The 16,740-nt window shown below is 43.7% G+C and overlaps 1 protein-coding gene across 3 annotated transcripts in view; it reads right to left on the reverse strand.

Annotated features, from left to right (window-relative positions):
- Positions 1-16,740, reverse strand: part of unc13bb (unc-13 homolog Bb (C. elegans)) — a 96,278-nt gene that overhangs the window by 1,964 nt on the left and 77,574 nt on the right. For all 3 annotated transcript variants that reach the window (XM_062553887.1, XM_062553889.1, XM_062553888.1), the window contains 11 exons: positions 16,424-16,550; positions 15,761-15,857; positions 14,779-14,922; positions 13,410-13,487; positions 13,052-13,129; positions 4,101-4,189; positions 3,640-3,786; positions 2,564-2,687; positions 1,973-2,026; positions 1,359-1,439; positions 979-1,126 (listed from right to left, as the gene is read on the reverse strand). In XM_062553887.1, coding sequence (XP_062409871.1) covers positions 979-1,126; positions 1,359-1,439; positions 1,973-2,026; positions 2,564-2,687; positions 3,640-3,786; positions 4,101-4,189; positions 13,052-13,129; positions 13,410-13,487; positions 14,779-14,922; positions 15,761-15,857; positions 16,424-16,550 — 1,167 coding nt within the window. The remainder of the gene's footprint in view (positions 1-978; positions 1,127-1,358; positions 1,440-1,972; positions 2,027-2,563; positions 2,688-3,639; positions 3,787-4,100; positions 4,190-13,051; positions 13,130-13,409; positions 13,488-14,778; positions 14,923-15,760; positions 15,858-16,423; positions 16,551-16,740) is intronic.

The raw sequence follows: 16,740 nt of genomic DNA on the forward strand, positions 1-16,740 counted from the left end.
ATCATTTGATGGATTATGTACTGTACATTGGGGAAAATGTGATACTTGAGAATAAACTTTTAAAAACACACTCAAAATAAATCCACTGAGCAGGCCCAGTCATTGCAGCATCTCGAGAAGAGATAATTCATGCATCCCCTGAGACTTTGTTTTAACTTTCGAACTTTTAAAAAAAAATGTCAAAGTCCTTGACTTGATCTCAAAACTGAAACATGGCTGAGTGCTCCCGGGATGCGGGGGGGATGCGGGGGGATGTTGGGTGAGGTCCGGTCACACCTACCCCTGCTGGGCTTTACTTTCTCACTAGGAGTGATCCTGATGCCCTTGCCCTTGTGCACTGGAGCCAGAGCGGACGCAGAAGACAAGTGGACAGGTGCAAGTGACAGGAGCACACAAGAAGATTAGAGAAGAGTAACAGAAACAGAAACACCCACACACACACACACACACACACACACACACACACATACACACACACACAAGTCATCTTGAAGAAGAGAAACAGAAACACACACTGACACACACACAAACATAGAGAGAGAGAGAGAGAGAGAGAGAGACACACACACACAAACACACACACTCAAGTAATCTTGAAGAACAGTAGAGAAGAGTAACAGAAACACAAACACACACACACATACACACGAACGCAGACACACACACACACACACTCAAGTAATCTTGAAGACAAGAAAATGATGAGAGTACAACTTGCTAAGGAAAGTCAGAAGAACATACAAAAGAGCAAAGCACAGTAGAGTAACAAAACATTGAAAGGCAGGCAGGCATGCGTCAGCTACACCCTCTAGTGGACGAATATTTCATGACACGGTGGTCTGACACATCAGTGTGAGTTTACTGTATATGTGTGAGTATGTGTATGTGTTGTTTATATCTAGAAATGTGAGCGTGAGAGTGAGAGACTACTGTAGGAGTGTGTGTGTGTGTGTGGGCCTGCGTATCTGAGAGCTTTACCCTGCGCATGTTGTGTGGTGACGAAGGTCTTGATGAGCGCGTCGGTGGTCTGTGTGTAGAGGGAGAGGGCGTGGCGAAGGGAGGACAGCTCCGGGCTCTTCTCCAGGAAGGCTCTCTTCAGCCCGTTCCCCCCCGCATGGAAGTATTGCTACAGACAGAGAGAGAGAGAGAGAGAGGGATGAAGAAAGAAAAGAAAAGTTATATTAGAATCAAACAAACAACTGCTTTCTCTCATCATGTTACTTCTCGAATGAATGGGCATGAACATATTTGTAGTAAATGTAGGCATAAATATTAATCTTCAGAATATGTTTAGAATTACAGTATTTTACAACATCATAATAAATGTTGGCTTGTATGGTGGTACAGTATCTCCTCACCTTGATGGTCTCCAGGGCCACGTCCATAACAGCACACTGTTTGGGTGTGAGGCTTCTGGCCTCTCCAGATACCATGTGATCCTGAAGCACCAATCAGAGCAGGGCGTCAGGACAAAACATGTTTCCTTACTTATCATACATGTCTCGTTAAATAACATGCACGGACTAACACAAAGTGGCATCATCAAGGCGTAGAAAGTAGTTTAATATTGTTGCTGAATCAGAAACGCATCTACAGTATAGACAATGAGGAAGCTGACCACGATTTTATTTCCATTTTTGTGTCAAAAACAAAAGTTTCTGTATACTGCAGCGTAGCTGAGATAAATAAATGTCTGTCTTCCTGCGTCTACCTTAATGTAACTCAACATGGCTTGGCGTCAGTCGTACAGACAGCAATAAACTTTGATGTGGAACTAATACACACCCAAGGCTCTGCTGGAGTTGCTTGTGCTGTTTAATGAGGCTGGATGAAGGCGAGGTGAGGGGGATTGAAGGCTTTTATGGGCTGTGCTTCTGCTGGTCTGAGGGGAGGCTCTGTGTGTGTGTGTGTGTGTGTGTGTGTGTGTGTGTGTGTGTGTGTGTGTGTGTGTGTGTGTGTGTGTGTTGCGTACCTTAAGTTTGGAGAGCTGGCCGAGCTCTTTGGCTGCCGAGAGGATCTGGGCTCCCTGGAGAGATGATCAGACACACAGTGAGAGGGAGAAGGAGTAGTACGGCCTCTCTCTTTGTTGTGTGTGAGCGTGTGTGTGTGTATGTGTGTGATGTGTTTATATGTGTGTGTGTGTGTGTGTGTGTGTGTGTGTATGTGTGTATGTGTGTGTGTGTGTGTGTGTGTGTGTGTGTGTGTGTATGTGTGTGTGTGTGTGTGTGTGTCTGTGTGTGTGATGATGTGTTTATACTGTATGTGCGTGTATGTGTGTGTTTGATCATGTATGTGTGTGTGTGTGTGTGTGTGCAACATCTGAGTGTGGCTTTATGCTTGTATTAGAGTCTCAGTGTGTGAAAACAAAAAGATAACAATATAAAGGCTACATCAAAAGGGGAATTAAGAAATAAGAATTTCCCGTGGGTGAGATGGAGAAGGAGGTAGGAGAGAGGGAGACAAAGAAAGAAAGAAAGAAAGAAAGAAAGAAAGAACAAAAGAGAGAAAGAATGAAAGACAAAAAATGACAGAAAGAGACAGAGAGCAAAAGAGCAAGTCTTACGAAGGTGTCACTGCCCTGAGGCAGGACGATGGTCTTCTCAAGGCAGTTCATGACGATCCTCCACAGCTCCTTCAGAACTCTCTTCAACACCGTCTTCTCACAGGCTGCAGCAAACAGTGTCAGCCTACACACACACACACACACGCACACAGACACGCACACATTATAGTTTAGAAACACATTAAAAATGAGTGACATGCACACAAATAACACCTATTTTTATGCGAAAACGAATCGCTGATCATTCATCGTCATGCCCAGTCCCCATCTTCACAATAGCCTGGACGGAACTGATTTATGACAAGGAGGGAGGGACTGGAGGAAGGAGGAAGGAGAGAAAGGGAAGAGTTGTAGAGAAAGCTAGGAAAAGACTGACAGAAGGAAGAGAGGATGAAAGAGCAGATGAGGAGGGGGAAATGAAGAAGTATAGAGGAAGAGGAAGAGAAGGAGGAGAGATGAAGAAGAGGCAGCACGAAGGGACAGAAGAGGAGATAAGCTCCACCCAGGTGGTGGACACGGTCTTCTTCAGGCATTTGAAGGAATGTGGGGGTTACTCCGGCGTGCGGACATTCACTTCCGCTTTTCCTTCCTACATTGTGTGCTGCACCTGGCCTAAGGACAGGTAAGATGTGCACACAATCACTCTAGCAAACTAATGTGAGGCTCCCCGTTAAAAAAAGCACTTAGGGTATCTACAGAAAACACTAAAGAGATGTAAGCCATTGCTGTTGCTGATGTTATTGTTGTCGTTAAAGCACTTTGGGTAACTACATAAAGCAATACAAAATGTAAGCCATTGCTGCTGCTGCTGTTATTGTTGTCATTTAAGTACTTTGGATATCTACATAAAGCACAAAAGAAATGTAAGGTGTTGTCAGAGAGGGTTAAAGTGGATCTTTGGTATTGTTGTTGCTTCTGCTATTGTTGTCATTAAAGCATGGTGGGTATCTACATAAAAAGCACGTTGGATATCTACAGTACATACTGTAAAGCACTAAATAAATATAAGGTATTGCTGTTGCTGCTGTTGTTGTTGTTGTTGTTATTGTTGTTGTTTTTGTAGATGCTCGACTCACTTTAAGTCCAGGAAGTCCATGAGTGGCCGGAGCGTGTTGTCTGAGTCGGCCTCCACGGTGTTGCGGCTGTTGGCGTTCACCGGCCCTTTGATCTGGTAGAGCAAGCCAGCCATCTGACGCATGCACTCATCTATACGGTTCTGGAACCTGAGGAGACGTACGTGGACAAACACACACACACACACACACACACACACACACACACACCCACACACAGGCACACACACACATACCCACACACAGGCACACACAAACACACACACACAGAATTATAATTTCAAATGAAATTGAAATGAAAATCTTTGACCTCAGGGTAAACGCATGAATTTACTAACAGAAACATGCCAAGAGCATCACCAGCAAAATGAGAACCATCTCCATTTCCTATCTAACATGTACAGTACTGTATGTGCATGTGTGTGTATTGGTCCGTGTGAGTGTGTGTGCGCATAATTTCTTACGTGTTTCCAAATTTGGTGCTCAGCTCATCCAGCACATTGTTCAGCTTGACTTGCAGCTCATTGAGGAGGTCACTGGCTTCTATGTCCAACTGCAAACAACCACACACACACAAACATATAGACACACAGAGAGAAGTGAATTAATGCAACTCAAAATGAGCTTTTCTTTGTCCCTTTAACGACTAAACTTAAGTACAATATCTTTCTCTCTGCACAAAAAGTCAAACAGCATAAATGTTCCTGTAACGACCAAACATAGCACAACATATTTCTCTTCACACCAAAAGTCAAACGGCATAAACGTAGCACTGTTGAGCTGCCAACCCCAACAAGCCATATGGGATAGCAATAGCATCATTCACACATGCTAGCGGTGGAACACGACGGTAGAGGTCATTATTGCACAGAGATGGAGACGGAGAGAGGAAAACAAATCCACACACACACACACACACACACACACGGGGGTCTACATCAGGACTGGAGTGTCACCTCAAGATTGTAGTTACACATAAAAATGTCTCTATGATGCACTTCCCTATGATGTACTGTACTCTTTCTCCACACACACACACACACACACACATGTGTACACACACACACACACACACACACACACACACACACACCTATACACGGACACAGATACACACACAAGCACGTATGCACAGACAAACACACACACACTCACATACATAGACACACAGAGCCAAACCCACCTGTTTACCACTGGGTCCAACCTTAAGCAAGAGCAAATTAAATGGACAAAGATTTAATAGCAGTATAGACATGTACACACACACACACACACACACACACACACACCACACACACCACACACACCACACACACCACACACACCACACACACCACACACACCACACACACCACACACACACACACACACACACACACACACACACTTCACTTCATCTCACTCTAGTAGTGTGTCCCTGGGGTCCATTAAAAGAGCACACAGCCCATACAATCATACAGTGGAGTGCTCAGTGCAGACTAAGGCCAGCAGGGTACACTGCAGCCTGTAGCAAGGCAGCAGTCTGTCCCACTGCACTCTGTAAGCCTGTCCAGAATGATCAAGTCACACCTTAGTGGCTCAGTGGTGAACAACCAAGCCTGGCCCATAATTTACTAAGATAGGCATTTCAAAACAAGGCATTGTATATATCTGATATTGATCGCAGTGGTACATCTAATGTTTGATTAAGGCAGGGAGAGAGAGAGAGAGAGAGAGAGAGAGAGAGAGAGAGAGAGAGAGAGAGAGAGAGAGAGAGAGAGGTGGGGAAAGGGGGGTAGAAGACAAGGTGTAGAGTAAGGAAGAGAGGGTGAGAGAGAGAGAATAAGAGAAGGCATTGAGAGAGAGGGAGAGGGGGAGCCATTACTCTTACAGACAGAAGAGTGGGAGATTCTGGTAGAAGAGAGGGGGAGAAAGATAAATGAAAGAAACGAGGGACGGCACAGTAGAGAAACAAAAAGAGAGCATGGGAAGGATGGAGAGAAAAAAGAAGAAAGAAGGGTCAGGAGACACAGTAGAGTCATTCTTCTTAAGGCCAGCCTGGGTCAGGCAGAGATAGAGATGGAGAGAGAGAAAGAGAGAGTGAGAGAGAGAGAGAGAGAGGGAGGGAGAGGGAGTGTGAGAGAGAGAGACTGAGACGGGTGGGTGAGTGTTGGCAAGAAAAGAAATGAAAAAAGGAAGAAGGGAGGAGGAGAAAAGAGAGTAGCCCCCTCCTCCTCCTCCTTCTCCTTAATGCATTGACAAAGCCAGACCACTTGGCTTGGACAGCCCTCTTCGTTCCGCCCTGCATCTGCGCGCACGTGTGTGTGTGTGTGTGTGTGTGAGAGAGAGAGTGTGTGTGCCCCAGTATGTGTGTGCGTTTGTGTGTGTGCAAACGTGCTTGTGTCTGTGTATGTGTACGTGTGTATGTGCCTGTGTGTGTATGTGTGTGTGTGTGTGTGTGTGTGTGTGTGTGTGTGTGTGTGTGTGTGTGTGGGCTCCGTACCGGGCCAGAGGCACTGCAGGCTAATGGGAGCGGCGCACGGCGACTAATTAAGCTAATGTTCGTGAGCGGCGGCGGCTACGGAGAGCGACAGACAGAGACGTCTACACCGGCTCCATTAGAGAAGATTAAACACCGCACAGAAAGGAGGAGGAGGAGGAGGAGGAGGAGGAGGAGGAGAGGAGGAGGTGGAGGAGAGGAGGAGGGGAGAGGAGAGACAGACAGAGAGAGAGAGAGAGAGAGAGGCGGGGAAGGTGTGTGAGTGTGCGAGAGGCACAGACAGAGAGATTGACGGAGAAGGAGCAAAAGATGGACATTGCGAGAGGAGGAGAGAGAGTCTTTTTGTGCTCTGTGTGTGCGCATGAGACGTGAGGAAGGGTGCATTACTGTAAGTGGATGAGTACACGTGTGCGTGTGTGTGTGTGTGTGTGTTTTATAAGACAGTCAGAGCAACAACAAAAAGATGTATGTGAAAAGCAGGGCCATAGTGACACGGAGTAACACAGGCATAGAGGACACAGAGAAACTACATTTTTTGCAGAAGCCTTTGTGAGTGTGTGTGTGTGTGTGTGTGTGTGTGTGTGTGTGTGTGTGTGTATCGGTGACCTTGGTGGAGTACCATGTATCACCAATAACAGTTGACTGAGAGAGTGCCACCACTCGTCAGTCCCTCTGGATCTGAGATCTCTCTGTGTCTTGTTTTCCAACTCACCTTCTTCTCTTTATCAGTCTTTTCAGGCTTTCAGAGGAGAAACAGAGAGAGAGAGAGAGAGAGAGAGAGAGAGAGAGAGAGAGAGACAGAGAGAGACAGAGAGAGACAGAGAGAGTGATGCTTAGAGGTCAAGGGTCAAAAGGAGCCATCTATGCTACACTTGCTGCTAGGGGTTGCTTGTGTTTGTGTGTGTGTGTGTGTGTGTGTGTGTGTGTGTATGTCAGTGTCTATGGCGTAGTTTGTAAGGGACCGATGATGCCAAGTTCAAATCTAATGCAGTGGATATGCTACCAGCTAAAAGATAATTTACTGCTGCATACACACACTGGGGGGAAATAAATGAACACCCACACACACTGTACACAAACACACACAACTACCCCCCCCCCCCCCTCACACACACACACACACACTGCACAACAAAGGGGAAACAAATACACAACAAAGGGAAAAGGCCATAGTTGTTTGCAAGATATTATTATGCTTCACCATGGCCTCCACTCCTAACTCTACATACTAGACACCATATTTTGTAGTGACAAACAGTGTAATGAAGTAATTAAATTTACAATATCCTGTTTATCCGGTAATTAAATCCTTTTCCGATGAAGTACGGATATATAAGTCACAGTGCAGACATCCTAATTCTCTACTAGTCTATTAGTTATTGCTAAATGCTGCCCAGGAGAATGAAACTGAGTTTTGCTGGGTTGGGGAGCGTGAGGCAACACACACTCTTACACACCTTGTCCTGTTCGGCGGCCAACTAAATGTGGGGCAGTAATTAAGAAAACAACATTACTAACAGTGCAACACTAACCTGCCATTCAACCACTACCACTACCACTGTTCAAACATACAGGGATGTACAGTATGCTTGAAAAAGAAAATGTATTTCACCCTTTACCTACTGTAAATCTGACAACAAATATAATAATAATAATAATAATAATAATAATGATAATAGTAATGGAATTATGTGAAAACATACTACGCTACATATTCCACATTAATGATTATGGTGATATTAAAAAAACCCACCTTCTCTTTTTCAATCTATGGCAAACATAAAAAAAAAAGCAAAAGAAAAATGAGAAAATGAGTAGCAGTTGTGACTTTAACCAAATGTGTTTATGTAGAGAAATGAGAATAGAGAGTGAGAAGGCTGTGAGCTCAACAGAGGCCAAGTCCACACCAGGCCAGGGAGTGAGTTAAGGCCGGGTCATGACCTCTTTGAGTGACAGCTGAGGGAAGTGGTGGGAGTAATGTGCTACACTGGAACAGGAAGGAGTGTGTGTGTGTGTGTGTGTGTGTGTGTGTGTGTGTGTGTGTGTTACAGTGAGCAGGGGAGAGGGTGATAGAGAGAGACGGAATAAGAATATGTATGTGTAATAGAGAAATAGAATGCATACCACTCTCTCTTTTTCTATCTGTGTGTGTGTATGTGTAACACACAGAGAGAGAGATAGCTAGAATGTAAGGCATAGAAGGTCAAAAGGTCTTAAGACTGGAGGAGGAATTGAATGGGAATCTGAGGAGTGTCTGATCACAGAAGCTCATAGTTAGGATGACAGGCTACCAGACACACACTCAAGGTCATCCCATACATCACAAGGCCTGTGTGTCTGTGTGTGTGTGTGTGTGTGTGTGTGTGTGTGTGTGTGTGTGTGTGTGTGTGTGTGTGTGTATGTTAACATATCCCAGCTGGCGAATGCAGACCCTGATGTGATGTATGGCATGCCGAACGGAGGGATCGTGTCCCAGCTGATGGGACAAGGCGAGAGGAGAAACCAACGGATTCTGTCGGAATGATGGAAGTGTGTGTGTGTGTGTGTGTGTGTGTGTGTGTGTGTGTGTGTGTGTGTGTGTGTGTTTGTGTGTGTGTGTGTGTGTGTGTGTGTGTGTGTGTGTGTGTGTGTGTTTGTGTGTGTGTGTGTGTGTGTGTGTTTGTGTGTGTGTGTGTGTGTGTGTGTGTGTGACATCATTGAAACCAGCAAACTGATGATTTCATAAATGACTGCCAAGACCATCAGAGAATGTGTATATGACCCATCAACAAACCCACCTTAGCTTGGTCAGGCTATTGATTTCAAAGAAAAGGGCAGACAAAAAAGAACAGCAAAATTAAACAAAAGACATTAAACCAGAGAGAGGACATCAACACACTGTACACAGCTGTATGGATGAGGTCATTTTGAGGAGAGGTCATTTCCACCGTGACATTTTAGAGTACTCAGCACTAAGTCCAAACTGAGACTTCAAAAGTCTGATTCCCTCACATGTGAAGTTGACCCACATGCTGAGTTAACACAAGACTTAGAAAACAGTAGAGTGGACATTGTTCAGTTCTGAAAACAGATAAATGGTGCTTGTCCAATCTTGGAATTACACAATATTGAATAAAATATGTCAACAGCATCCCTGCGACATCGACATCGGGAAATACAATTGCTGACCATCTGCAGTGTCCAGTCTACTGTTTCTCTACTTTAGTGGACTGTGCTGTGAACTCACTGAGGGCAGAGACAAGAGGAACCACGACACTGAGCAGATAAGGAGTGAGTCCTGAAGTCGTCCACTCAGTGGCTAGCGAGTGTGTGAGGAACAAGGGACCGGGGTTGAGAACCAAACATCAAAGGAACGTCATGAAGGGTTGATGAAGAGAGAGCCCGGTTCTCTCAAGAAATGACTTGAATAAAGCTCGCGTACAATTCACAAACATCTCATAGTGGTTCACAACAGTGAATCACAGTCATCTCAAAATGATTCACAAGTATCTCACGTTTGCTCATACAAACAGTTCAACATGTCTGGCAGTCACTCACTCACTCCCATTTCACAAACACTCGCAACCTGCTCACACACACCTCCCAGATGTCTCACACATTTCTCACAGGCATCTCATAATCATCCCCAACTTCTTACACATCGCTCAGTCACAACCACTCACAAACAACCCCAACGACATTTCCCAACACTTAAAGGTTCAGTCAGCGATTGCACATAGAGTTGCGTTTGTTTCTGGTTTTTTTTTTTACACATTTCTTAGCAGATGCTTTTGTCCAAAACAACGTAAATAATATTTCAATAAAAGAAGTTCAACTCTCCCTTCAGTCTTCCCAGATAAATTCCACACAGTTTTTTGTTTTTGTGTGGGGAACAGGCTGCGCCAATTTGATTCCAGTGTTATGAACCTGGGCTACTGTACCTACAGAGACAGTTTTTTTTTTTACGATATATTTCCGGGATTGGCAGCTAGTACTGTAGGTCATGAGTAGATGTTCACTGAATGTGACAACACATTTCAAGGGCTTAAAATCGTGTATGATTGCTGACTGCTCCTTTAACCAAACCAAACCAAACAAACAAACAAACAAAATGTCCAAAAGATCTGGTGAAATCTGAATGAACACTTCATCACTGGTCACAATGAGAGGGACTGAGGGGCCGTCAACATCACTATGGCATCACAGGAAGTAGAACAATAATGGATGAATGAAGGGTTGTGAAAAGCACAACAATAAACCCCCCACATCCCCATAACTCCATCTCCTCCATAGTCTCCTCAGCACAAACCAACCTCCTGTCCCTCCTCTACAGCCTCCCCCATCTCCTCATTTTTCTCCTCCTCCTCCTCCTCCTCTTCCTCCTCCAGCTTGGGGGGAAAGGAAGGGAGGAGAAGACAGAAACAAACAAAAAAACAGAAAGAAACATGAAGACCTGACCAAAACATACACTTGATCTCTTAATCCTGAAATCCCTTTTTGAATGGTAAGAAAATAATTAACAATTTAGAGCTTCATAAAAAATAAATTATCTTTGAACTATAAACAGCACGTGATTATATGAAAAAAGGAGCTTCGATGACCATCGATGATCTTCATCAATATTTTAAAGTTTAAAACTATTTCTTGAGATGCATGACAGGAATTGATTACATAAATGGAGGTTATACTGAATAACACCACTTCCTGGAGGGCAGCCTTCATAGAGGAAGAAATGCATCAGTAACAGCTGGGGCATTACAAGCATGTATGTGGCCATACATGGGCATAGACCTATGCTCCCGCCTCACCTACATACCTCAAATCCTATCATATCGGGGTCCTAAGAAAAGAAAAAAAGCACCCAGTTTTCATTAAAAAAGGGAGATTACCCATTGGAAATGATCATTTTTACACTCAATTTTAGTGGGAAACAAGTTCTGCCAACTTAAGAGGGCAGTTGATAAAAACTGGGCTATGCAAACAAACGAAGGGGCTTTGGATTTGTTAGTACTTTTGGATTTCTTCTGAAAATGTCAAAGATTATTAGATGGAACTGCAAGGAATGTCTTCAGTTGTAAAATATCTTTAAAATACCATATACTATCTACAGTAATAACCAAAATTATCACATGAAGCTTTAATAAAATCATAACATTGAGGGATTATAACATGGATATCAAAAACATACTGTAGGCTACAGTATGTGTAAGAAAAAATAAGCAGCTGTATGAATTGGCATTAGATACAGTATGTGAAATGAGTTCATCCTCCTTTCTGTTATCATTATGCTTTCTCTTCACAACATGAGAAAGACTTTTCACTTCTTCTCTCTTAAACACCTGTGGGTGTGTGTAATTTGTTGTTATTGACAGCGAGGACCCAACAAACAGAATGAATGTGGCCATTCACAATAACAACGGACAGAGGAGTGAAAGCCCAGCAACATAAACCTCAAAACACAACACAATTATTATGGCGTCTTGATACGCATCAACCTTTTCCATTGTGGGTAGTCTTTGAGTGTGGAAGAAACAGTGTCATGGCCTCTCTCAAAACATTCCCAGGGTATTGTACTATGACACAACATACCCTACATACTGTACACAAAATAACCAGCTGCTAAAACAGACTTAATTCTACTGAGGACTAGTCTCAAAACTAAAACTGTTGAACGTAATCTAAGATCTAGAGCAAATATCTACTCATCTAGTTTACACTTTTCTATGCTCTAAGCGTCACCCACCTCTGCACCACCCTTCTCATGGCCTGTAATGACCTGAGAACCAAGAGGACAGGGGAGATAACCTTAACAATAATACACCACAAACAAATCGCTTCTATTGCGTTTACACGAGAGCTTTAATTCCGAATAAAACCAAGTTAATTAGGAATAAAAGTTAATTCCGCTTTAAAAGAGACCGTGTAAACGCTTATTCCGCTTGAAAATGATTAATCGGAATTAAACTTAATTCCGAATTAAGTGGTTGGTTTATTCCGATGTTAAAGCGGAATTAACGCACTCCTATTACACTATGCTACAGTACAGTAGGTCCATTTAGAGGTCCCTTACATACATAATGTATTGAATATATTACTACATGTTTCAGAGATAGTTGTCTGAGAAAGACTAACTTGAACTAATGGCTAAGTGAAAATGGCTAATTATTTTCCTCGAACACACCCACCTCCCCTTCCACCTCCTCCTCCTCCTCCTCCTCCTCAACTTCTTCATCTCTCTTAAGTAGGCAGAAGAGGAAAACACAAAAATCACTTCCAAGTCACCCAAACAATTATTTTTCAGTCTCTTTTCAAATCAGCAACGTAAGCCCCAACCGACATCACCAAGGGCTAGAGCTACACCAACTAGGGAATGAACTACAGTAGCGTCCTATGTTATTGGGGATTCATTTGTACTTAATAATACATTCATTTTGCTCTGTGACTAAGACTGAATAGATGAAAACTACCAAGGAAACACTATCTTGACACTAAACAACTATTCCCAGTTCACCAGCACTGAAGAGCAAAGGCCATCTACAGTACTACCGACTACATGCTACAATATCCTGGAGATTCTCTTAGCTGCTACGTTGGACTACTGCTAAGCCATACCTGAGCCTCCACTGTGGCAACCTGAGAGAAAGAAATAGAACTGCGATTGAGCATTCTACCAGTGTTACAGAGAGTCCATTTGTCTGCCAGTGTGACGACACTTTCCCATCACTCAACAACAAAAGTTGTTTGCGAACAAATTGACAGAGGCATCAACATGGGCTCTTCGCCTTGTTCCATACCACCTTCAACAACCCTGCGCTTTCAGGGACTTGAATATTTGTGAGTGCAGTATTAGGTATCACAACAAGACATCCTGGAAGATGATTTGTGTGACAGTGTCAGCAAGGTGTAGGGGATTTTGTGTGTGTGTGTGTGTGTGTGTGTGTCTCGTCGGAGCCCTACCTGTTTGGCTCCCATGGACTCAAACATCTTCTCCAGCTGAATCCGAAGCTGCTGCACATTATTCATGAGAACACAGGGCTAGAGAGAGAGAGAGAGAGAGAGAGAGAGAGAGTGATAGATGGACAGAGAGAGAGAAGGAGAGAGTGATAGATGGAGAGAGAGGGAGGGAGGGAGAAAAAGGCAGAAGAGAGGGGGAACAAAGAGAAAGACGGATGAAGAGAGTGAAAGACTGATATAAATGGCATCACATTAATGCAGAGTGGGCTAAAATCAAATAATAAGCTGAAATTATTCCATATCCATTTAATGTCAAAAAGCTTGTAAAATTGTAAAAGCTTTTAGGGAGATAAGCACTTACTATCTTCTCTTTGTCACAGTAAGATGGGAAGCTCTTGGTCAAAATGGCACAGTACTGCAGCAGGACTTTGGATATAGTCTGTTTGGTGGCAGGGACAACAGGGTACATGCACAATATATTACACAACATGAAACAATACTTTTTAAAAAGGAACTATAGAGATACTCTGATATCTTGCAATTCAAAAGGATAGCACTGACAGTGAAAGGAATCTTGTTGTACACTACAGGTTGTAGGGGCTGAAAGGTGTGTATATAAGAAATGGAAAACAATGGAGCAATACTTTGATATCTTGCCATCTACAAGGGAACAATGATGATGGAGTGAGTCCTGTTAACATATATTATATATCATACATTATATATTATCATTACAATATATAATACAGATTAAAGAAGAAGAGAAAAAGAAAGACACACAAAATCTCCTCTAATCTGATCCAGCATGTTGTTAATAGTAACGTCTCGTCAATTCACTTCACTCTCCCAAGCAGCTATGGCAAGAGAACCATTGAGCTCTGCCTGACCCTACTGATTATTCTAAAGAGAGCGATTCATTTATGCAGGGAGAATAAAAAAATAAAACATTTCCAGTCCCCAAGTGCGCGCACACACACACACACACACACACACACACACACAGTGCCAAGCTTGCCCCTGGGACACCCATAGCCATGGTGTGACGGATAGACTGGCATTAGGCCTCTTTTTCTTTAATGAGAACATATCGAGTTCTCAGACAAATATATACGTCTGCCCTCCTCTGCCAGCTCTGCCACTGAAATGTAATTTTCACGGAACAAATGACCACCTATTCCAGAATATTCCAAATCACTGAGCCGGGCCCCCGCTTAATGTTTTGCTTTCTGCAAATGAAAACGGTCTGCAGAGTTTGTTAGGGGACATTTTAGTGAGCTGGACTTTTGGTGGCCATTTTCGTTTCATAAGAGCCAGAGATCCCTAAAGGTGTGTCAGCAGACATAGCTAACTTCTGTTATAGGTCTTTACCAAGTTCATTATAGTAATCCCCAATTTATCAATACCAATTGCTCATAGATATGGCTGCAGTATGTAACTGTACTATAGTACATAACATTACATTACAGGTTTAGTGATTTCTCTCACACAAATTGAGGCAAGAGATCAGTGCTTAGAAAAATGTGGCCTTGTGGTGAAGTTTCTTTGTGGTTGTTTGAACATCAAATGTTTTCAGAGAGTATAAATTTAACAAAGGAATCACAATACCCCATCACAATGTAACATTGAATGAAAAATTTTTCGGCTAATTTAGACATTCAAACATTTCAAAGACGACCTCTGGATCATTTGATTGGTTTCTCCACCTGTCTGTCATACAGAGCACACGTTACCTTGGCGAATCGGCGGCTGTAGAGGGCCAAGACTTTGGGGTCTGGGCACTCCAGCTTCTTGATGATCTCGAAGCTCTGGTTGAGCTGGGTGAAGATGTCCACCACGGAGCAGGAGAACAGAGCATGCTCAGACATCTGCTGGAACTGTGAGGGGAGAGCGTGTTCTTGTTAGTCCCTCTTGTGCGTTTCTCTGGAGTGTAATCTGAACGGGGGACCCGGTTCTTAGAACATCCTTCACCGACCTCAGTCTTAGGCTAGGCTACACCAGACAGACACGTAGCTGAAGCTTTTGGTTCACAGAACATCTAATGCAACAATTTGGTTTCATGGTGTTTTAAGCCCCTAATGTTGTCTTCAAGGCAGTGCTGTCTGGAAGGCGCTAGGGGTTAAGGTTAGGGGTTAGGGTTAGGATTAGGTGCCTTTAAATCGATGGTGGCAGTGCTGCCTGGAAAGTCGACGTTGGGGGCTTAAAACACCATCGAGCAACAATTAACATCCACTGTAATCAATGAAACTGGCTACACTGGACATGATAACGACCGCAGGGCTGAAAAAATTAGACTAGTCTTTTAGAGCTATGTTTACACTCTGGGGTCGGAGCTCTTCAATAGCTCACACGGTGTAGCCTGGGCCTTACTTGTGCTACACTGCTTCATTTGAACACTGACAGCAACAACGAAACACAGATAGAAACAAACTAGACACAAATGTGTCTAATTAGTGGCATTATGATACACATTTTAAAGCATTTAAAACGTTTTAAATACACTAAATACATTACATGAAGAAAGTTACACAAAGACTCTGTCCTAACACATATAATCCCAATTATAAGGGTGTCAACCCTAATAGATCATATTCAATCTAACGGCGGGCTGCCTAGGGATACAGCATTCAGACGTCTACTGTATGACCTTGTGGTCAGTCACTAGGGACACAGCATTCAGACGTCTACTGTATGACCTTGTGGTCAGTCACTCACCCCGTCCTTCTTGTCCCTCTCCAGCGCTCCGTGCATGAACTCCATGGAGACGTCCTCGTTCTCCTCCAGCCACTGCAGAACAAACTGCTGGAACCACCTGCAGGGTAGTACACACACACACACACACACACACACACACACACACACACACACACACACACACACACACACACACACACACACACACACACACACACACACACACACACACACACACACACACACACACACACACACACACACACACACACACACACACACACACACACACACACACACACACACACACACACACACACACACACACACACACACACACACACACACACACACACACACACGCACACACACACACACAAACACACACAAAGATCTGCCTTAGAAGAGTACACAGCTGCCTCAGAGGAGAGCATACCTGTAATCATCACTATATGGACTATATGGCAGACCATCATAGAGCCTGTACTTTAACATGGAAAGCTGTAGTAGACCTCGCAGAGGTTTTGGTGTGTGTGAGTGTGTGTGTGTGTGTGTGTGTGTGTGGGGGGGGGTAAATTGTGTAACTCCAGCATAACATCATATAACAGCAGACATCATAACAACCTCACAGACTAAATACTGAGAGGCAGCAGGGGCAGCCACCTCCTCTCAGCAGACACTCACCCTGGGTAGTCGGGCACGAGCCCTTTGAAGGTGGGCAAGTCCTTCACATACTCATTATAGAGCCACTTGACCTTAAAGTGCAGGTTCATGTAGTCGGCACTCTTGCACAGGCGATGCTTCTCATGCTCTGGGGGAGGGAAGGCAACGAGACACAGAACAAACATAAGAATGTGTGTGTGTGTGTGTGTGTGTGTGTGTGTGTGTGTGTTCATGACCTGATCATGTCCATTTGCGTCTGTGTGTGTGAGACACTGTGTGTGTGTGTGTGTGTGTGTGTGTGTGTGTGTCTGTGTGTGTCTATGTCTGTATACAGTATA

Source organism: Sardina pilchardus, chromosome 14, assembly GCF_963854185.1.
Source record: "Sardina pilchardus chromosome 14, fSarPil1.1, whole genome shotgun sequence".
Classification (NCBI taxonomy): Eukaryota; Metazoa; Chordata; class Actinopteri; order Clupeiformes; family Clupeidae; genus Sardina; species Sardina pilchardus.